We start from the raw sequence: 24,000 nt of genomic DNA, 5'->3' as shown, positions 1-24,000 counted from the left end.
TGGAGCCGGAGTTTATCCCGGTTTTTATAGCGTGAAACTGACAATAGCAACTGCTTGCTACCTTTTAGATAGGACACTAGTCTATCGCAAAGTACTTTCTGCGAGATCTATCAGGCGCAGCTACCCACTCACTGTGTGGACGGAAGGGTGGGAGTTGGCGGTCAGAAAAAAAATATCGGGAGAGATCTCTGTCCCTTTGCTTGTGAAGCGAGTGCTCTACCAACTGAGCTAACGGGACCCCCCATCGGGATGAGCATGGTGCTGGGAATTCAATTAATAACCACAGTTGAATATGAAACTCGGAATTAGTTTTTTCCTTCCGTTGCCTGCTGTGGCGAGTTAGATTCTACATGTATTCCTTGCACTGAAAATCACTCGGAGTTCATATTTCTCATTGTTTTAAGCGTAGCCTATAGATAGAATGCGCTTGGCCAATGAGTTCACAACATTGCCATCCGGAAGTATAACGGACCAACACTCAAACTCTGTGTAACCATGAACTTTTATATAGGCTGGTTAATACAGTTTAGTGAGAACAACTCACAAACGCGGATGGCAAAAACAATAACAAAGGACTGAGTGACGTCATCTTCGAACTATCTATTTCTAAAATTGCTTTTCATTGTTGTTTTTTTTTTTAAGTATTTAATATTCTAGAACAATGGAAAGAGTTGTCATATGTATATATATATATATATATATATATAATATATATATATATATATATATGTTAAATTATACATTATTTATACATATATAAAGAACTGATCAAGTGTTTGTCATGAAAGATACCAGACAAAGCAAGAATGAAATAAACAGTCTTCCTCGACTGGGGATTGAACCTCAGACCTTCTGGTTACCGGTCAGAGGTGCTACCATTACACCACCACAGAGGCACGATAAAAATAACTCATTTCATTAATACCAAAAAGATGAACGAATCGTTTATTAATAAACAAAGTTTCTTAAAGAGGGAAAGACAAAATATTAATACTTAATTATTTTTTTTCTGATTCTGATCTTTTCAATTTTTGATCACTTTTTGTCATTTGGACAAACATCCTACTTGAAAACTCGTGATTCTTAGGAGAGAGAAAATGTGACCCTTCGCCTCAAAACGGTATTAAGTCGGGTTGGTTAAGATGCTGACAATTGAATTTATAGCCAGAAATATCAGACTTGTGTTGAGTTTATTTGTTTTATTGAGGAGAATGGATACCATATTTTCGGGTGCTAATGCCAACACTTTATATTTTTGACCAGTTTAACATTCAATTCGGCTTTTGGGCATCTGGTTCGTTCCGACATAATACCGTTTTGAGACGATGGGTCACAAATGTACTCGCTGTAATTCGCTTATTAAAAATCAACAATTCAAACTCCCAGAGATGAAATAACACTTCAAAATGCTGAAAGTTACGTTATCTGGCATCAACTTTCGTTTTCAAGAAGTTTTAACGACTTTAGAGATGCTCATGAAGTTCTGAAATTGGAGCCAATATTTAGTAATTCTACGATGTTTTCGTAACAGTTGGCAGCTCTGGGTAATCCTGACTTAATAGATAGTTCGAAGATGACGTCACTCGGGTCTTTGCTATTGTTTTTTGCCATCCGCGTTTATAATAATGCTCACTGAACTGTATTAACCCAACTATAAACGTTCATGGATAAACACAGTTTTGTGAGTTGGTCCGTTATACTTCAGAATGGCAATGTTATGAGCTTCTTAGCCAAGCGCATACTATCTGTACCGATTCGACGCTACAGGTCATAATATAATACAGACGTGTCTAGTATTACGAAAAAGGCATAGAATTACGAATTTTTGACTCTAAGTACAGAGCTGCATTATCGCCACTTTGACTCAATAAATCTTGCTGAAAAGGAAAATTTAGTTCCTTAGATCCTACATTCAGGACTTTGGTACATTTGTAGATCATGGAGATTGCATATTATTGATTTGTAAAACAATTGTGACCCATCGTCTCAAAACGGTATAATGTCGGGATGAACCAGATGTTGAATAGACAGTTTTAAGCTTCACGGGTCAAGAAATTGAAATTTCGGTTTTCAGTAGTTTAACATTCTATAATTTTTCTTCAATAATCCATACATGGACTCAACCCAAGTCTGATGTTTTTGGTCATAGATTCTATTTTCAGCACTTTGATCATCCCGACTTATACCGTTTTGAGGCGGCGGGTCACAATTAATAATGAATTTTTCATTTTCCCCTTGGAAACTACGAATTTTTTTAAAATTCCAAGTAGACAGCTCTGTATAGATGGAATGCGCTTGGCTAAGAAGCTCATAACATTGCCATCCGGAAGTATAACGGACCATACACAAAACTATGTGTATCCATGAACATTTATAGTCAGGTTAATACAGTTCAGTGAGCATTACTCATAATTGCGGATGGCAAAAAAAACAATAATAAAGACCTGAGTGACGTCATCTTAGAACTATCTATAATATAAGATTTAGCAAAAAAAAGTTAACATATGAAAACTGAGGCGGGGAAATCCGATCTTAATGAGACACAGAACACTTCCCTGCATTAGCCCTGACTTGTACTTCCTCTTTAGAGTGAAGAAATGGGTTTGATCGCGTCTCTGTTAAGGGTTGAGAGAGAAATTGGTTTTCTTGAACTCTAAAATGTCATAAAATTATTTTGCTAATGCGCTGATATTATTATTATTATTATTATTATTTTGATTATTATTATTATTATTATTATTATTATTATTATTATTATTATTATTATTATTATTATTATTATTATTATTATAGTAATAATAATAACATAATATAATAATAATAATAATAATAATAATAATAATAATAATAATAATAATAATAATAATAATAATATTATATTATTATATTATTATTATTATTATTATTATTATTATTATTATTATTATTATTATTATTATTATTATTATTATTATTATTATTATTATTATTATAATATATATTAATTATATAATATATAATAATAATAATAATAATAATAATAATAATAATAATAATAATAATAATAATAATAATAATAATAATAATAATAATAATAATAATAATATATAATAATAATGATAATATAATAATAATAATAATAAATAATAATAATAATAATGATAATAAATAATGATAATAAATAATAATAATAATAATAATAATAATAATAATAATAATAATAATAATAATAATAATAATAATAATAATAATAATAATAATAATAATAATAATACCAGAGTAAAGAATAGCATGATTGAGGAGGAGGAGAAGGGGCGGAGGAGGAGGAGGAAGTAGAGGGGGAGAAAAAGTAGAGTAATCTCTAACATGTAATCTCCTAAGTGAATTTGGGCATGAAATCAAAGATAAGAATTGTAAATGGAGAAGATGCTTATTTTTTGTTAGGGAAAGGAGAAGAAGAAATAAGAGTAAGAGGTTGAACTCTAAGTGGGGGAAATGTAATGTTACAAAGTTAATTCAATCTATTTCTATGGGTTTTTTTTTCACTTTCTTCTTTAAAATGATTCCAAACAGTATGCAATGCAATCTCACAACCGGAACTAGGAAGAGGATTGGTCCCAGGCCCAACTTCCGGTACATATGAATGGCGGTGAGGATTTCCTTGGAACAACATAGTGGCGGAGCTAAAACGGGTTATATTTCCATTCTAATTCTGTGGATCCGGGATTTGTTGGTATCCATGGCGCCTCCGCTCTGTTCAGTTTTTGTATGGAATTATGGCGATTCGGCAATAGGATTCAATAGTCTGATGTCATGTCCGTCCGCCCAACAACCAGCACCTTGGTTCTAGACAAAGAAAAATCGGTGCTTTTTATTCTTCATGCTGGCTAGAACTTTTTCATGTGTCATGTGATCAGAATTTATAAAAGTCAAAACATGATCAGATTTATAATGTTTTTCTCCTCTAGATACACTTTCATGTCGTCGGAGAAATATTTCATGAGGACGTCCGCCATTGTTCCGATAGTTTAGAATCAGTAATTAAGTTACTATGCGTCATTATGACTGTTGAATCCTATTCGGCAACTTTTTTTGGGGATCTGAGTTTAAGCCAAAAAAAAACCCCGATTATTTTTCCTCAAAATTGGATCGTCAAAAGGGCACCCAAAATGTATTAAAGTCTCAGACACGAAATGCGCTTACAACTCTTTGAAATAAACAACAATGTGAAATTGAATGTAAGTTTCAATTTAATATAAAAAGTACGTTTTGGGTTTCTCCTTGATCAACAAAATACAATGGTTGAAACACTACAGACGAATGAGATAGTGTGGTAGTGGCGTTGCAGTGGCGCCCCTATCACATTAGCTCATTCGTTTGTAGTGTTACATTCATCCTGGTTTGTTAATAAATGGGAAACCTGAAACGTCCATTTTATCTGTTTCCGTATATATTAAATTGAAGCTTGCATTCAATTTCACATTGTTTTTTATTTCTTCGAGCTTCGAGCAGCAACATTTACATCATACAAGTCTTTGACTCTCAGGTTTGACTCTATAATTGGACGACTCGGAGTTAATTTTGATCCTACGATACTTGTAGTAATTGTGTGTGTGTAGTTGGGGGGGGGGGGGGGGGTTCCGGCCATTAAAAAATGTAAATGTGTTTTATCAGAATATGGCATACAGATTTTCTGAGCTATTGAATCCAATATTTACATGTTGTTTGAGCAGCAATTTTTCTTATCGTAGAATTGTATCCAGTTTTATAATGGAGAGTGGCTATTTTTGGAAACAGTTTTATGGGATGGGATTTGACGAAACAAATTTGATTTTTCGATAACATCATCACGCAAACCCTCTTCATGTCAGTTGTAAAAACCATGCACAATTTGGTGACGATTGGTCCAGCGGTTTCGGAGCCTTAGTGTTACACAAAATCCACTTGCCAATATATATTTATATGTATATATATATATATATATATATATATATATATAATATATATATATATATAAAGTATAACTATGATCAATATTTGAGCATCCGCCCTCATCACGAAGTGAAAGTGAAAACAACATCGTTTCGAGCATCCGCTCTCATCAGGAAGTGAAAGTGAATATATATATATATATATATATATATATATATATATATATATATGTATGTATGTGTGTATATGTGTGTGTGTGTGTGTGTGTGTGTGTGTGTGTGTGGATAAGAAACACGATTCCCTGTGAGCCAAATGTTTGCCAAATCCGTCACGCATGTGGCCACACAGGTCTAAGAAGAGAGGAATGAGATTCGGCTATCAAACGCACGAAACAATCAAAGCTTTAAAAGAAGCAAAAACCGGAATTCCCTCAATCTTATCATATTGTTCATTCAGTTTATTCCGACATAATGATAGGTAGAAAAATTCGGTCAATTTTTTAAATATTCTATGTATTAAAAAACAAAATCGATACGAACAACAAAAAGTCCAACACCAAAATATGCCAACCTATTCCGCCTCCCATTTTGACAAGCGGTACCTCATTTCCGGTTGATTGTGTCCATGTTTCCCGACGAGTCGTTGGCAACGTCAGACACAGGAAAGAGATTTGAATACATAATATATCACGCATGCGCAGCGCAACGCAACGCGACTCGACTCGAGCCCTGTCTACTACTACTAGGCTATTACTACTACCAATAATTATTTAGTTATAATCTGACAACTGTGGTGAGATCTCGATCTCGCGGTTACTACAAAACGCGACAGTTCTTAATTTAAGCATTTAATCTAAATTGCATCATTTTATTGGATTCACACGATTTACACTCATAGCTAAAATGGGGGGGGGGGGGGGGGGGGGGGGGGGGGGGAGAGGGGCCTTTGTCGTCTATTCGGTATGAGTATTACACTCGTCTAGGCCTGTTGGTCGAATGTTCGAGTCCCGCTGCGCTAGATATACAAAAAGGAAACTTTTTTTTTAAAACATCAAATTGTTTTGTTTTGTTTTGTTTTTGTTTTTGCTTTTGTTTTTTTGTTTTTTTTTGTTTTTTGTTGTTTTTTTTTGGGGGGGGGGGATATTTCTTTATTTTGTTTGTTTGTTTTTTGGGGGGATTTTTGGTTGTTTTGTTTTTTGTGTTTTTTTTTTGTTGTTTTTTTTTTTTTTGTTTTTTTTTTGTTTTTTTGTTTTTTTTGTGGGTTTTTTTCCATTGTGCTTTTGCTGACATTGATTTTTTAAATATTTTTTTCACACATCTCATTGAAGGCATTTATTCAAATTCTCGTTTTTATACATTCTCGCACGGTTTTATGGTCAAAGAATATGACACTAGCCTACGGGCCGATAGGACCAGGGTCCGAGTCCCGTTCAGGATGGCTCAAAGTTAAGCCCTTGAAAAAGGTTTTCATTCACATTCTCACTGAACTCGACTAAAGAATGAGTACCTGGCCGATAACAGCATTGTCTCTGTCGAAAGAAAACCATTTGGTATCGCTTCGCAAGCCTCATGTCTCACGTTCTACGTGTTAAGCGTTGCTGTTGTCTTGTGACACCCTGAAAAGTGATTTGAGCACGTTTAGTGGATATTGTACTGATAAAACAAAAACAAAACAAACAAAAAAACTTATGTTTATCTCTTTGTTTTCACGCAAATACTTAAATGTTATATACTTTTTTCTTATGGCGCCGATATAACCTAAATGTGTTCAAGCGCCGTAAAACCCTTAAAAAACAACAAAACAAACTTGTTTCTTATGAAACAATATCCACGATTGCCGGAAAGCCTATAACTCAGTGCCGCTATGTGGTCTAGTGGTATGACACTCGCTTTTGGATGGTAAGGCCCTAGGCTCGAGCCTCGTTCGGCGCATAGTTGAGTCCTTGTAAAGAGGCTCTTTACTCACATTCTTTCACCCTACTCATGTGTAAAATGAGTGCCCGGGCGTTAACAGCGTTGTCTATGTCCGAAAAAAAATGTATTATCGCCTAACAGGCGTCAAGTCGTGACGTCTCGTCCTACATGTTAATTGTTGCTGTTTTCCAGGGACCCCTTGTAAAACGCTTTGAGCACGTTTAGTGCATATTGCACCGTATAAAAGCTCCTAAAAATATAAGCTCATTGCGTGACGTCAGCTGCATTTCCTTTGAATAATGAGATAATTGCTATTCTTTATATTATTCTCTCGTAATTTTTTAACTGTTACCATTATCTATGCGTCAATGATGTCAATAAACTTTATGGTTATTTAATTTTAATTCGGAATTCAAATGGCTCGCATTCTCCCGTCGATAATTCAATTACAATGCGACATAAAAGATAATTTATACAAAGCGGGGGGTGGAGGTGAGGTGGGGGGCGCGGGGGGGGGGTTGGTAGGACTAGCTTGAGATTAAATTTGTTATCGATGACAACTTAATTTGCAATTCCATTCAGGAAAACAAAAACAAAGAGTAAATTATGCGTGTTTTGAAGGACATGTCGAGATCTTTAGCATCATTCCACACTTCGCGGCTGCATTGCGGAGGCCGACGCCTTACATTTTCTCGGTACATTTTTTTTTTAATAAAAGACATCTAGATTCTAAAGACGAATTCCTGTTTGACATTTATGAAGAGATTTTCTTTCTTTTTAATCTTTTTTTTCTGTTTTATTTTGTTTTGTTTCTTTGTGGTTTTTTCTTTTTTAGCTTTTAGCGAAGTCCCGTTTTTTGACTTTTTGCCAAGATGAGAATCGTTTAAATCGATCGATATTTGAAGGACTTGTTTTCTGGTCAAATTCTTAAATATGTGGGGGTTTTTTCCAGGTTATGGCAGTCTAGTTGTTGTGTTTGTATTGTATTGTATTGTCGTGGTTTGTTGTTTGTTTGCTTTTATCGTGGAAGGGGGGGGGGTCGTTTGGTTTTGTTTTGTCTTGTATTTTCGTAGTTGTTTTTTTTTTTTGTTTATTTTGTTTTGTAACTTTTATTTCTTTTGTTCTGTATTGTTTTTGTTTTTTTTGTTTGTATGTTTATTTTATTTTATTTTATTTTATTTTTTTATTATTTTTTTTTTGGGGGGGGGGTCTTTTTTTTTTTTTGTTTTTTTTTTCTTTGTTTTTTATTTACTTTGTTTGAAGCCTCATGGCCTGCATTTAGCATTGTTTGGTTTTCATCGACAAGAATAACACAACAGCTGTCGTTTCTCTTTTTAAAAGAACAACAAATGCGTCGGGGGGGGGGGAAGAAAACGCAATTAATCTTTGTACAACGGATCTCACTCTACCTTAGCCTTGACAGATTCAGTTTGTTTGTCTGATCAATTGAAACACCCCCCCCCCCCCCCCTCTCACCCCCCCCCCCCCCCCCCCCCCACTCACCCAACTTGCCTATATTTCTTCAACAAACGCTTGTGTTTTAGTCTCGAGATTTTGACTCTTTGATACACGTTAGGGATTGGGGCGATGGAGGGGAGGGGGGGGGGCTATATCTTAAGCAATCCATATCTAATGCACTATTATGAGAAAAAAAAAAGAAAAAAAAAAAGAAAAACATACATTTAAAAAAAATTTAGCCATCAAACTTATCATTCAAATTAAATATCATTTGATTATAACGACTCTTATCTTGGTACCGGATTCGAGACTCACTTCAGGCACTTTCGTTTTTTTTCCCCTTGTGCAAAATTATTAAGCCCCCTATTTGTTAACTTTGGACAACACGGGTGAATCCTGTTGACATCAGACATTGATATCTTGTTTGATGAATTATTTATTATCTATACTACCTCGTGGAATGCCTAATTACCGTGATGATATCTTATTATGATGTGGCCGAAGGGCGGAATTTTTATTTACCTTGTCAATAACTCTCAAACTTGGTACGTCAAGAATTCTACGAGTATATCCCAGTTTTAGTTTAAGAGTTGGTCAAAATGAGTCATTTTATTCAATCTGTATTCGAAAGCCGAGTTTTCTGGCTAAACATTCTTGATATCTGTTGTTGTTTTTGTGCGGCTATGTGGTAGAGTGTTATGACACTCGCTTTCGGATCGGAAGGTCCTGAGCTCGAACTTGCTCGGCGCATTGTTATTAGAGTCCTCAGAAAAGGCTCATTATTCACATTCTCTCACCGTACTCAGGTGTGAAATAAGTAAGATGGTCGTTAACAGCGACGTGTCTATCCGGAAAAAAAATGTGAAATCGCCTAACAGGCGTCATATCTCGTTCTATATTATATTTCGTGTTGCTGTTGGTCAATGACCCCTTGTAAAGCACTCTGAGCACGATCAGTGGATTTTGCGCTATATAAACGCTTTGTTTGTTTGTTTGTTTCTTTTTTTCCAGAGTACTCTAACAGATGTTTTACGATCATATTTGTTTGGCTGCCTGAGAAAAGCCGGAAAGATGCGCAAATTTCATAAATTGAGTTATATATGCAGTGGTGTAGACCACATCTTTCTGATCATTTACCACTTTAAATTTTCTTTCTATGTCTATTAGAACCCAAGTTATGAATTATTTTTTTCTGAATAAAACTTGTTGCTATAGGGAATGAGATTAGCGGAAGAGTAGCGTCCCTTGATTGGACGTCACCTTACAGAGAGAACGTCCTCGCTTTCGGTGAAGTGTCTCATGCCGCTTTCACCGGAAGCGAGGACGAGAGACGCATGCGCAAAACCATATTGACGTTCTCTCTCTAATAACTTTTCCGCCGGTGACGTCCAGTCAAGGGACGCTACTCTTCTGCTAATCTCATTCCCTATGGGGAACACTTTATCTTCGATTTTGGCTCATATATCTCGAATCGAAGCTTGCCGCATCTTCCCGGGTTTTTCTCAGCCAGCCTCGCATTTGTTCAAATTGTTTTGTCAAAGCAAAATAGCATTTTCAGAAACAGAATATTTATCACAATAAACAGCTTGGATTTGTTAAAAGAGAAACAAATTCAAGTTTCCAGTTTCCAGTTTTCATTTTCATCATAACATTTGATGGCAACATGCTTGAAAGAGAAAAAATGGTAAATGAAACCAAAAAAAGGGGAAAATGATACCATTGATTTCCACGTAATATACAACAATGGTAATAATAACAATATATACAATAATAATGATTTATAATAGTAATAGTAATAATGATAATGATAATTATAATAATGCTATTGATAATAATGATAATAATAATAATAAAATAATAATAATAAATAATAATAATAATAATAATAATAATAATAATAATAATAATAATAATTATGATAATAATAATAATAATAATATAATAATAATAATAATAATAATAATACAACAATAATAATAATGATAGTAGTAGTAGTAGTAGTAGTAGTAGTAGTAGTAGTAGTAGTAGTAGTAGTAGTAGTAGTAGTAGTAGTAGTAATGATAATGATAATAATGATGATAATGACAGTGATAATAATGATAATAATAATAATAATAATAATAATAATAATAATAATAATATGATGATGATGATGATGATGATGATGATGATGATGATGATGATGATGAGATGAGATGATGATGATGATGATGATGATGATGATGATGATGATGATGATGATGATGATAATATTAATAATTACAATAATACAACAGCAATAATAATAGCATTGCTTTTGTAAAATGAGAGCCACGCTAATACACGCTAACGTGTGATATTGAGATAATCATAACATTATTATGTTACCTCTTAAGAGTGATTGATGACTTTTGGTTGCTAGCCTCATAACGCCTAAAGCATGTTATAATTTAACTCAATTCAAAACAGGATTAAAATTGGATTTTGATTTTCTTTTTTTCTGTTCCTAACTTGCCAGAAATGTTGTTTGATGGAGGTTATTAACTCGAGGGTTTTCAGCGAATGTTGTTGTTGCTGTTGTTTCATAAATGAAATGATTGATAATATAACACGTTCATTCCTCTGCATGTTCCAATTGGTTAACATTATGATGGAATAAATATTTCAAAGATTGGTAAAAACCAACGTGCAAATATTTGCAGGTCTGATAATCCAGTTTCTTATGGGCTCATTGTTGTAATGGAAATCTAAAAAAAAAAAATAATAAAATGACGCAAAATCTATTGTCCATTACAACAATGTTAAACTCGGCCCATAAGTGGGCTCGGATGTCAGACATGCATATATGTATGTATATATGTATGTATTCACACACACACACACACACACACACACACACACACACACATCGGTAAAAACAGACACACAAGATTACATTTCCGCGTTATAACTTACTGATTCGTTTGTAGCTATTTAAATTATTTGGGTTTGGGGGGCTTCTTTGGTTCGTGTTAAAAACTGGAGCCCTTTACACTGTTTTAGTTCCTTATTTATTAATTTTTTCTGATCTTCCATCAACTAATAAGGTCAAACTATGTGAATTGTTCTCATAATATCCTGGTGTTCGTTGAAATAGACACAACTATGGAACAAAATAGGTAACCATTTCATTCCTAACGTTATTTTCTATGGATAAATATATATTTTACCGTGATGTAATCATTTTAAAAAACACTTCCTCAAGACTTCGTTGTAATTTATAGTTAATATTATCATCATCATCGAATTCGTCATGGAGTTAGTCCTTATGACCGGCACGCATGGAATACAGAACCTCACATGTTGCACAGTGACCAATTCCAGCAACACCGTCCAGCGCTTCCACGACTCTTACGGTTACGGCCACGGCTACAGCCCAGAGGAACACACAATCTGCTGCATCAACGATCTCACCAACTTCAATAACTGCAGCAGCTTTGAGAACATCAAGACGACCTGCATTGCCAACAACAACAACAACAACAACAATGACAATGTCAACAACACAGATCAGCCTTTCAGAGAATTACGTCATTCCACCATCATGATTACCGTGCTCGCCGTCATGTACTCTGTGACCTTTCTCGCGGCGTTGCTAGGCAACGTCGCCATTGTTTCCATGGTGATTAAGGATAGACGCTTTCATTCGGCGACGTATATTTTAATCATGAACCTTGCTATAGCGGATCTTATAATGACTATCGTATGTCACCCAGTCAATATGGTCATCACCATCTTCACACGTAAGAAACTTTTTGTTTTATTTGCACTTTTGTCTTTCTTGGTTTTCTTCACTGTAAATAAGTATACTTTTTGGTGGGTTATTATTCATGAGGGAAATGTTTTCTTCTTTGTTATCTCTATTCGTTTGTTTTGTTTTGGTAATTTTGTTTGGGTTTTTTTTTTTGTGTTTTTGTTTTGTTTTTGTTTTTTGGTGTGTTTTTTTTTTTTTTTTTTTTTTGGTTCCTTTCCTTTTTTTTTTTTTTTTTTGGTTCCTTTCCCTTTTTTTTTCATTTTCTTTTCAAGAAATTTACTACCCTTGCGACTAATGTAGGCCATTTTAGCACTCAGGTTGCGAAGGAGACGTGATAGATAGTGATAAATTAATCAAGATTTATACTTTTTTTCAATTACAAAATGTATATTTATGTATCAAAGACGCCTTCATTTCCCTTTTATTCTTATCCGATTGCTTGAAAAAATAGCAAGGCTTTGATAAAGGACATGAATACATCGCCTGACTTAAAGAATAACTTATGGATAAACACGTTATTTGTTAGTTTCGAACCTCAATCTAAGAACCGCAAACTATTTGCCTAATGTGCATTTTACGAGAGTTTTTATCTGGGTAAATGGTGTCCATCGTGCAATTGTTCTTCCATTCGTCTCTCTCTCTCTCTCTCTCTCTCTCTCTCTCTCTCTCTCTCTATATAATATATATATATATATATATATATATATATATTATATTATGTTCTCTCTCTCTCTCTCTCTCTCTCCCCTGTCTCTCCTCTATCTCTCTCTCTCTCTTTCTTTATTTCTTTCTTTCTCTCTCTTGCTATTTATCTATCTCTCTGTCTTTCTTTCTCTTTCTCTCTCTTTTTCTTTCTCTCTCTCTCTCTCTCTCTCTCTCTCTCTCTCTCTCTCTCTCTCTCTCTAATCTGACTTTATGGTGATATTATATGACTATGTAAAGGCTAGTGGTGTCCACACACGTGTTATAAAAGAAAGTTCTGAAAAAGTGTGTCACTACCAGTTTAATCAGATAGAAAAATACAAGAAACAAACTACCCCCCCCCCCCCTTCCAAAAAAAATCAACTTGCCTAGACAATGACTTGAACTTCGGACCTCCTTGGAGCCTGGGAGTCTGAGGTTCGATCCCCAGTCGTGGCAGGTTGATTTTTTAAGGGGTGTTGTTTTTTTAATTTTCTTGTATTTTTCTCTCTGCTTTTCTGGTACTGTTTTTGTACACATTTTTCCGGGTCTTTAGTTGTGTCTAAGTGTTCTTATGGTATAACACTCGCTTCCGGATCGGAAGGTCCTGGGTTCGAGCCTCGCTCGGCGCATAGTTGAGTCCTTGGTAAAGGCTCTTTACTCACATTATCTCATTGTACTCAGATGTAAATTGAGTATCTGACCGTCAACATCGTTTGTCTCTGTCTGAAAACAAATATATTGTAATCTCGCCTAACAGGCGTCATGTCTCGGTCTACATGTTACGTGTTGCTATTGGTCAGGGACCATTATTTGTAATGCGCTTTTGAGCACGTCTAGTGGATATTGCTCTATATAAAAGCTCACGTTTTTTTGTTTGTAGGAGAGTGATCCAGTTTGGCTAGTTTGTATTTTAATTTTGTTTTGTCAACACTTTAGTTGTGTGCAAAGACACTGAATTGTAAGCTTAAATTTATTAGACGAATACAGATACTGTGGACGTTTCGGGTTTCCCCTTTATTAACAAAACACGATGAATAAATTACTAAGGATGAATGAGAAATGTGTGAATGATATTCACACGAATATCGTTCGTTCTTAGGGTTTCATTCATCGTGTTTTTTGATAAAAGGGTAACCCGAAACGTCCGCAGTATCTGTCTTCGTCTAATAAATTTAAGCTTACTATTTAATTATTTTGTTGTTTTTTTTTTTTTCCTTCGAGCTTCAGGCAACAAAATTTCATGAAAATATATTACCAAATTAAAATGTCCCTTGGTTTAACCCAATCAACCCTAACACCGACTATATCCGTAGTTTACCAGGGTTACTTTTACCCCATGCCTATTTATTACAATTTTCTGAGACAAATTGTAGGCCTAGTATCAAAGTCATTGTTTATAGGTTTTTGCATGTTAGTGGTAGTTGAATAAAACTATCTATGTACATACTCATTTTTTAAAAAATCTAATTTTTAAAAGTAGCAAAAATCTCTAGGATTGAGTGAGTTAAAAAATCAAATTGAAGGTTAAATTTAACTATATTAGGCTTAGAATATAAGCTCCCGATTCTGTCTAGACATGTGGGATTGCTGGGCGATTACTAAGATTAAATCGGATACAAGTACATACTTATCAGTACCCGATACCCGTTCACCTCGCGGTCGAAACTGTGCAAGGCTTCATTCAGTTTGACTTTTTGACACGGGAAACGAACACTGTGTGCTCCCTCCTGTGATCATCGGAATTAGATGTCTCGGTATCTTGCCAAGTACGATCTTTTTAACGAGTAGTCATTCATTCTGAGTTGATTTTATTTGACCAAGTCCGGATTTTTAAAATTTATTTGGGGGCGGGGGGAGGGGGGGGGGTGATATTATGATGTGGGGTGTCAATGTTTCCAAAATAATTAAGAAGTTCTAAATAAAGATAGAATGAAATCAATTTAGAAAAGACAACTGGAGCTTTTATGTTGGGCAATATCCACTAAACATGCTCAAAGGGCTTTACATAACGTACACCTGAGGCTCAACTGCATCACTAACAAGAGAAGAGACAGACGCCATCGAACAATAATTTGACATGTGATTTTTTTGATTGACAATTTTGTGCCCACAACGACGTTCACTTTAATTTCGAGTTGAGACCCACAGATATGGGTACATTTGAATGGAAATCTCTTGACGCTAAAATACCCATTGCACCGGAAGTATAACGGACCAACACACAAAACTGTGTGTATCCACGAACGCTTATAGTCAGGTTAATTTTGTTCAGTGAGAATTACTCACAAACGCGGATGGCAAAAAACAATAACAAAGACCGGAGTGACGTCAACTGCGATCTATCTATACAAAGAAAGAAGAAACGTAAAACGAAAAAATACAATGAACCAATTTTATTATTTTGACATTGTGTATTTTTTTGTAATGACAAATATTTTTGTGCCCACAACGACGTGCACTTATTTCTAGGTCTGAGAACCCAATTCAGTATGCGCTCATTGTTGTAATGGAAATCTTTTTTCTAAAAATGACGCAAAATAATGCCCATGAACAACAAACTTAAACTAGGCCCATAATTGCATTCGGATGCCAGACCTGTTTATGTATAGACGTCGGCCCACAACGATAATTTATTTATTTAAATCTTTTTCGTATTTTTAAATTTTAAATTTGAGAAGAATTTTTTTTTTTTAATCAGCATTTTCCATGAATAATGACCCGCGCAGATAAAAAAATGTTTACATTTATACTGGGAAAGTGTAGACATAGCCATACAATGTTGGAGTAGTTAGAAAATCAATCTTATCCATTGAGCAACCGCCCACTGTGTTTTGCTACGGACACCACGCACGCCGGGGTGATTTAATGAACTAAATCTTTGATTCATTGTTAAAGCTGTCACCACGAACGATGGGAGCCCATTTCACTCGGGAGATCGATGGTGCTTAGACATTTGAGTGCTGGGACCGGGTAGCCATTTATTTGTTTTGTGCCGTCTCTATCCAACTTCTAATCTTCAGGTTTTAATGATGAAGTTTGTTTTGTTTTTTAGGTTTTTTTTTTTTTATTTATTTATTTAATTTTTTAAAATTTTAAAACATTTTTTTTGTTTTGTTTTGTTTTGTTTTATTTTTTTTTTTTTGGTTTTTTTTTTTTTTGTTTTTGTTTTTTTTTTTTTTTTGGAAAGGGGGGGGGGGGGGTATCTAAAATTCTAACGAGATGTTTATCGCCGTTAGCATTCGGACTATTGGCGCCATTTTCCTTTCTTGCCGGTGTAGCACGCCAGAATGACTCCATCGCCAAAAAAAAACTCTAGAGTTAACTTGGCGTACGCGAGACTAACTCTAGAGTGTGCCTCGCGTACGCCAATTTACCTCTAGAGTCTTTTTTTTTGGTAGAGTCATTCTCGCGTGGTACACCGGTTTTCCATTATTTAGTTTTTGCTTTGTTTTTCTTTTTTTCTAGATATTTTTTTTTGCCTTTGTTCTCTTTGATAAGTTTACGTGGTCTAGTGGTATGACACTCGCTTTTGGATCGGAAGGTCCTGGGTTCGAGCCTCGCTCGTCGCATAATCGAGTCCTTGGAAAATACTCTTTACTCACATTCACTCACCGTACTCAGGTGTAAAATGAAAACATAGCCGTTAACAGTGTGTGTTGTCTCTGTCGAAAAAGAAATGTAATACAACATACGTCATGTCTTGGTCTATATGTGGCCCATCTTCTCAAAACGGTATTATGTCGGAACGAACCAGATGCTTAAAAGCCGAATTTAATGTTAAACTGGTCAAAAATATAAATTGTGGCATTAGCACCCTAAAATATGGTATCTGTTCTCCTCAATAAATCGTATATACTCAACACAAGTCTGATATTTCTGGCTATAAATTCAATTTTCAACATCATTACCAACCCGACTTAATACCGTTTTGAGGCGAAGGGTCACATATGTTACACATTGCTGTGGTGCAGGGACCCTTTGTAAAGCGCTTTGATTAAGTTTAGTGGATTTTGCGCTATTTTAAAATTCAAGTTCTTTTGTTTGTATTTTTTTTTTTGTTTTGTTTTTTTTTTTTGTTTTTTGTTTGTTTTTTTTTTGTTGTTGTTTTTTTTTTTGTTTTGTTTTTTTTTTTTTTTGGGGGGGGGGGGTTGCGTTTATTTTTTCTAGACGTTCAGCGTTTAGAACCTGGCGATAAAATATTGGGTTTTTTTCTGACCCCCCCCCCCCCTATCCACCCAGCAGTGATTTGGTCTGTTAGATCTGGCGGAGAGTACTTTGTGATAGACTTGCGTCCTGTCCGAAGGGTAGCAAGCAATTGATATTGCCCATTTCACGCTATAGAAACACGGATAAACTCCGGCTCCATGGGCTTGATTAAGGCGTCTGAAGGATTACTTTTTAAAAAACGAGTAGGAGTATCGTTCGGCTACACTTCTATGTTCAAGGTATCAATCCAGGTTCGGATGTCATCGCCACATTTGTTGATGGTTTCAAATCCCCCTTCCAGTTATGTCTCTGGGCAATCTAGTACGAGGTGGTTTGCATCTTGTGGTGCTTGGTTGCAAATCATTTGTGACCCTTCGCCTCAAAACGGTATTAAGTCGGGTTGGTAAAGATGTTGAAAATTGAATTTATAGCCAGAAATATCAGACTTGTGTTGAGTTTATACGATTTATTGAGGAGAACAGATACCATATTTTAGGGTGCTAATGCCACAATTTATATTTTTGACCAGTTTTAACATTAAATTCGGCTTTTAAGCATCTGGTTCGTTTCGACATTATACCGTTTTGAGACGATGGGTCACATTTTCCATCATTGATCGTGTGTCAACTTTTGATTGAATGTCATAAAATTGACGAGCTGGGAATGGCTTTTAACATGTCCGTATAATATATTATCATAAAACACTTTTTGCCCATAGCGCTTCTGTGCGGCTATGTGGCTTTGTGGTATGACTCTCGCTTTCGGAGCGGAAGGTCTTGGGTTAGAGCCTCGCTCGGCGCATAGTTGAGTCCTTGGGAAAGGATCTTTACTTACATTCTTTCATCGTACTCAGATGAAAAATGAGTAAAATTCGGTTTACAGTGTTGTCTCTGTCCGAAAAAAATTGTAATATCCTGTTTCGTGTTGCAGTTGGCCAGAGACCCCTTGTAAAGCGGTTTGAGTACGTTTAGTGGATGTTGCCCTATAAAAACCTCACCGGACCTCAATACCGTTTAAGAAACGATTCTTTTGGACGGTTAGGGTAAATATTCTGTAATTTTTTCACAAATTGAAAAAAAATCCTCTTAACCAACAATACTAATTGTCACGTAGTGGGTGTGGGGGTGGAGGGGGGGGGGGGGGATGAGAAGCCGAGGTGAGTAAAGAGGACGGGGTGTTTTTAATTATTTGCTCTTTTTTAAATACTTTTTTTTCCTCTACCGTGTACAGAAATTATAGAAATATATAGAGACCACCAGTGGTTTGGACTACAGCGACGAAAAAAGAAATAGTTATCTTTTATTATGTTTTGTTGTTTTCTTTTTCTTTTTCTTTTTTCTTTTTTTTTTTTTTTTTGTTGGTTGTTTTTTTTTTTTTTTTTTTTTTTTTTGTAGGGGGGGGGGGGGGGTTGTTTTGAAGGGGGTTAGGGGGGTGGTAACTAATCACTGCTGGGGGGTCATGAGTGGGAGGGGGGGGGGAATTCAGAAAAAATCACGACTGCACCCGGGATCGATCTCGGTCCCTTTGCGAGTGAAGCGAATGCTCTACCAATCGAGTTATCGGGACCCTTAAAGATTCATTTCAGACCTTCGAACAAAAAAAAAAAAAACAAAACAAAAAAAGTAACGAAACGAAAACAAACCAAAAAAAAAAAGAAGAAAGAAAGAAACTGATAATCGGATTATGCTGGAATCGTCCGTCCTACCTTTTTAGAAACGATACTTTTGGAGGATAACGAAAAAGATTCTGTTGTTTTTTTTTTCACAAAATATTCTAATTGTCACGTAGTGTTTTCTTTTTTTTTTTTTTTTTTTTGGGGGGGGGGGGGGGGGGGGGAGGGTGGAGGATGATGAGAAGCGTAGGTGAATAAAAAGGACGGGCTGTTTTCTTTTTTATTCTTTGGTTTTTTTTTAAATTTTCTTTATATCTTTATTTTTTTCCTCTCCCGTGTACAGGATTCGTTACCAATTATAGAAATATTATAATTATACAGACGACGAGCTGTTTGTGCTACACCGGAGAAAAAAAAAAGAAATTTTAGTTGTCTTTTATTTTGTTTTGTTGTTTGTCTGTTTCTTGTTTTCCTGTTTTGCTGGGGTTTTCTTTTGTTGCATTTGTTTTTGTTTTTTGTAAGAGGGCCCTGGGGCGGGGGTGGGGGAGGGGTCGGTTTCTTTTGTTTTTGTTTTAATATATTTTTCTATATTTTGTCTTGTTTGTTTAATTGTTTGTTATTCTTTTTTTTTTAATTTTGTTTTATTTTCGGTTTGTTTGTTTGTTTTTTTTTTTTTTTTTTGTTTTTTTTTTAAATTCTTTTTTTTATCTTTACCTGATCCAACGTGTACTTATTCGCGAATCTGACAAGCCAAATTATAAAGGGCTCAATACTGCTGTGAAAATACTCTAAAACTACGGGGAAATAATGTCCATGACACCATTGTTTTCAAAAAAAGTCCATAATTTGTTTGGTCCATGTTTGGTTACCAGACCTGCAAAGATGTGTGTCTGGGTCTCATCTTTTTTTTTTTAATTCAAAATATCGATGAACACAAATTACACTCACCTTGTACAATAATAACATTCGTAATCCTTATAATTTTTTTTGATTCTGAACTTTGATAATTTTTGACAAAATAGAAGTCATTTTAATTCGACATTATTTGAAGTTTTTAAAATTCTGACCGACATTTCTAAAAAAAAAAAAATTATAAATAAATCTTTAAAACTTTTTTTAAAAGAAGATTAATTGCCGTACTCTGGAAAAGCACGTATTTTAATAATTTTGGCAGATATTTCGTCTTTTAAATTTCGTATCGATCGATTTAAATGACAGGTCCCAAGTTTGAGAGTTTTTGCAAAGGTGAAGGTCATTTAAATCAATCGATATTAATTTGAAGGGCGAGTTTTCTGGATAAATTTTAAAATACGTTTTTGTTGGGCTTTGGTTTGTTTTTTTTTTCTCTCCAGAGTTAGGTAGTTGAAGGGTTTAAAGCGTTTTGTAAATGGATAGCGTCCCGTAATGATAATATAGTGAAGTGATATTGGCGTCCAGAGTATTTTCACAGCAGTATTGAGCCCTTTACAATTTGGGTTGTCAGACTCGCGAATAAGTACACGTTGGATCAGGTAAAGATAAAAAAAGAATTAAAAAAACAAAAACAAAAAAAAAACAAACAAACCGAAAATAAAACAAAATTAAAAAAAAAAGAATAACAAACAAACAAACAAACAAGACAAAATATCGAAAAATATATTAAAACAAGAAATGGAGCGAGTAGGAAAGTGCCAGAAGACACTAATAGAGAATAAAAATTTCGCGTCAGCGATGGGGGTGGGGTTATGGGGGGCGGGGGGGGGGGGGAGAGAGAGCTCGAACCCGCGACCTTACTGGTACGACAACTCCGCCTGGCCGGGGAGAGCGTGACTCTACCGTTTGAGCTATCCACCACTCTCCTGGCGTTCATTATTAGCGTGTTGAGAGCATCATCAAAGCATTGTGGATTACATAGCACGCCATGCTTTATTAATACAGCCTTAGATACCGATATCAGAAACAAAACAAACAAAACACATTATTATCGTGACCCAACTGTGTCAATCCGTAGCCATTGTTTTGTTATATAGATAGTATGCGCTTGGCCAAGGAGTTCACAACATTGCCATCCGTAAGTATAACGGACCAACACACAAACTCTGTGTAACCATGAACTTTTATAGTCTGGTTAATACAGTTTAGTGAGAACAACTCACAAACGCGGATGGCAAAAACAATAACAAAGGCCTGAGTGACGTCATCTGCATACTATCTATAGATAGTATAGATAGATCTCACTAAACTGTATTAACCAGACTATAAAAGTTCATGGTTACACAGAGTTTGTGTGTTGGTCCGTTATACTTCCGGATGGCAATGTTGTGAACTCCTTGGCCAAGCGCATTCTATCTATATATTTCGAAGATGATGTCACTTAGGTATTTGTTATTGTTTTTTGCCATCCGCGTTTATGAGTAATGCTCACTGAAATGTATTAACCTGACTATAAACGTTCACGGATACACCCAGTTTTGTGTGTTGGTCCGTTATACTTCCGTATGGCAATGTTATGAGCTTCTTAGCCGCGCGCATACTATCAATTGACTGGAACCTAGAACCACCAGGGAACAACCAACTATTTGTTACTTTTTAGTCGCAACTTAAGAATATTCCAAAACTGGGACACTCTAAGTTTAGACGATTTGATAAAATAAATTCGGTTAATCGATAACCAAATAAATTTCCCAAGAGAGAATTTTCATTTTTACTACATTAAAAATGTGGTCTTGTTGTATGGCGGTCGTTTTTAGATCGGATGGTCCTGGGCTTGAGCCTTGCTCGGCGCATAGTTGAGTCCTTAGATAAGGCTCTTTACTCACTTTCTCTCACCATACTTAGGTGTATAATAAGTATCTGGTCGTTGACAGCGTTGTCTCAGTCCGAAAAAAATGTAATATCGCCTAACAGGTGTTATGACCAGTCCTACATGTTAAGTGTTGTTGTTGTTGACCCCTTGTAAAGCGCTTTGAGCACATTTAGTGGATATTGCGCTAAATAAAAGATCAATTAAAACGCATAGAACCAATAAAGATAATAAAAACAAACAAGAAATTTCCTTACATGGGACACTCCAACTTTAGGCAATTTGATTTTTTTAAAAATTCGGTTAATTGAAAACAAACAAAAAAATGTTTCCAAGATAGAAGTTTCATTCTTACTATCTACATTAGAATATTTAATTTATTTTTAGAGCTTTTATATAGCGCAATATCCACTAAATGTGCTCAAAGCGCTTTACAAAGGGTCCCTGACCAACAGCAACACGTAACATGTAAAACGAGACATAACGCCTGTTAGGCGATATTACAATTTATTTCCGCTGTTGACGGCCAGGTACTCGTTTTACACCTGAGTACGGTGAGAGAATGTGAGTAAAGAGTCTTTTCCAAGGACTCAACTATGCGCCGAGCGAGGCTCAAACCCAGGACCTTCCGATCCGAAAGCGAGTGTCATACCACTAGACCACATAGCCGCACATTTTTCCCTGCTAAATACAGGACACTCATGTTTTATGTTTCAAACAAATTCCAAAGTTCAAACGCAAGGGGCAGCCTGGGATCAACCAAGCGGTCTTTGCTTGGAATAGACCCTAAGGACAAAATTCGCCTGGGGGAATTTTATTTATTTTATTTCTTTTACTTCTCTCCGAGTGAAAGACATCTTTTTTAAAACTCCTTCAAATACTAAGTACTTTTGCTTCTGGTTTTATTGTATTCTTTGATATGCAATGTATCTTATAATATTATATCTGCCCTTAATCGCTATAAAAGTTTTTAAATAGAGTCTGTTATAACGTCTATCACTCTACCCCTCCCATAAATAGTAACGCGTAATGATATCACGTTTCCAATAATAATTTGTGACGTCACATTATCAAGCGTTAAATTTCACTAAAATTAGATTTTCTAAAAAAGTTTCAATTAAGTATTTTGAACATATTTTTTATTCAGAGATAACGAAATCGGAGTTGATTGAGGGGCAGAATTAAAAATCTATTTGACTCTTTTGCGTTTTGGAATTCGAACTTTGTTCCCATCGCGCACTCACAAGCTTGTGCATTGATTGGGAACACGTCCGGAATTCCAAAATGCAAGCTCGTTGTGTTATTGGGCACGATATAAATATAAAGATTTAATAAATACTAATAAATGAAAGAATACGTTTATTCTACCCTTCCAAGAAAGATTATTAGATATGTTGTAACCAAATGGTATGGTATTAGTACTTCTATTCACCATAATTTGTATCTTTCTCCATCTGCTTAAATGACAATTTGACTCAAAACTAAAAACGTTGGATTGATATTCATGGACACCAAACGATTATTTATAATTACCAATCAGCTGCCTTTTTAACACATAATTTCACATCAATAAAATGTGCGAAAATATTCTGCAATCGTTGAATAATTTTGTTATTCAACGCACGTCTTGTCAGCAAATACCAAATCGAAATACCATTTTTAATGACCTGCCATTAGTCAAAAGACCTTCCTCGAATATTGGTTTGTCTCCTCTCTTAATCTACTATTCTTTAACGGTCTCTTCATTGACCCTGCAATGATTATGTGGCTGCTGTTGTCATGGGCAGCCATTAATCTGCCATTAGAGTCCTTTTCTGAGGGTAGCAAGTGTTTCTCTTTCGTTGTCTGTTGTGTAGCCACAGAAGATAACGTGTTAAATCCTGGCTCTAAGGGACTGCTGAGAAGTGTATATGTGACCCATCGTCTCAAAACGGTACTATGTCGGAACGAACCAGAAGCTTAAAAGCCGAATTTAATGTTAAAACTGATCAAAAATATACATTATGGCATTAGCACCCTAAAATATGGTATTCATTTTCCTCAATAAATCGTATAAACTCAACACAAGTCTGATAATTCTGGCTTTAAATTCAATTTTCAACATCTTTACCAACCCGACTTAATACCGTTTTGAAGCGAAGGGTCACATATGTTACAGTGAATGACATAATCAGTTGGGTGGTGAAAAGGTTTGAACTGAGATATTGCCAAGTTTAGTTAGAATGTCAATTTTTATCAAAAATGAATTCTCGTCATAAATTATTAAATCAACACTTTTTGTACACCTTCGGGAAATATCAATGCTTAATTTCATTTCTAAATATTTTTTACAGCTAATCATGTTGAAAAAGTATGAAATTTGAGAAAAGTTACTGGATACCTTTCCCAAACGTCTGACCATAACTTCATGAAAAATTACCGGATTTACTTCAAATAAAGATTAAAATGCTCTGGGGAGCATTTTATTTCAGAAAATGCAAAACCAAAATTTTCACCTTCAGACTGATTCTGTCATGCACTGACACATATTAGATATAAAGTATTAACTTTTAACACATTTTTTTCATGCTGGATGACTTTGATACATTTTATTGTGAAGGCGTCACCGCTAATTTTGGTAATCTCCAAGACAGGTCTGACTCTGGCCCAGACAGTACACAGA

The 24,000-nt window shown here is 35.2% G+C and overlaps 1 protein-coding gene across 2 annotated transcripts in view; it reads left to right on the top strand.

Annotated features, from left to right (window-relative positions):
• LOC144972398 (neuropeptide SIFamide receptor-like) overlaps positions 1-24,000 on the top strand; it is a 301,907-nt gene that overhangs the window by 240,370 nt on the left and 37,537 nt on the right. Inside the window, exon 1 of one of the 2 annotated variants that reach the window (XM_078913539.1) lies at positions 11,354-12,043. The exons of the other annotated variant lie outside the window; for it this stretch is intronic. Coding sequence (XP_078769665.1) covers positions 11,554-12,043 — 490 coding nt within the window. The 5' untranslated portion in view covers positions 11,354-11,553. Of the gene's footprint in view, positions 1-11,353; positions 12,044-24,000 lie in introns of those variants that run through there. 2 annotated transcript variants of the gene reach the window in all.

Source organism: Berghia stephanieae, chromosome 5, assembly GCF_034508935.2.
Source record: "Berghia stephanieae isolate SIO BIC M18660-M18661 chromosome 5, UCSD_Bste_1.3, whole genome shotgun sequence".
In the NCBI taxonomy this organism is placed as follows: domain Eukaryota; kingdom Metazoa; phylum Mollusca; class Gastropoda; order Nudibranchia; family Aeolidiidae; genus Berghia; species Berghia stephanieae.
The sequence above is the reverse complement of the archived record's forward strand: the minus strand, read 5'-3'. Positions and strand labels throughout refer to the sequence as shown.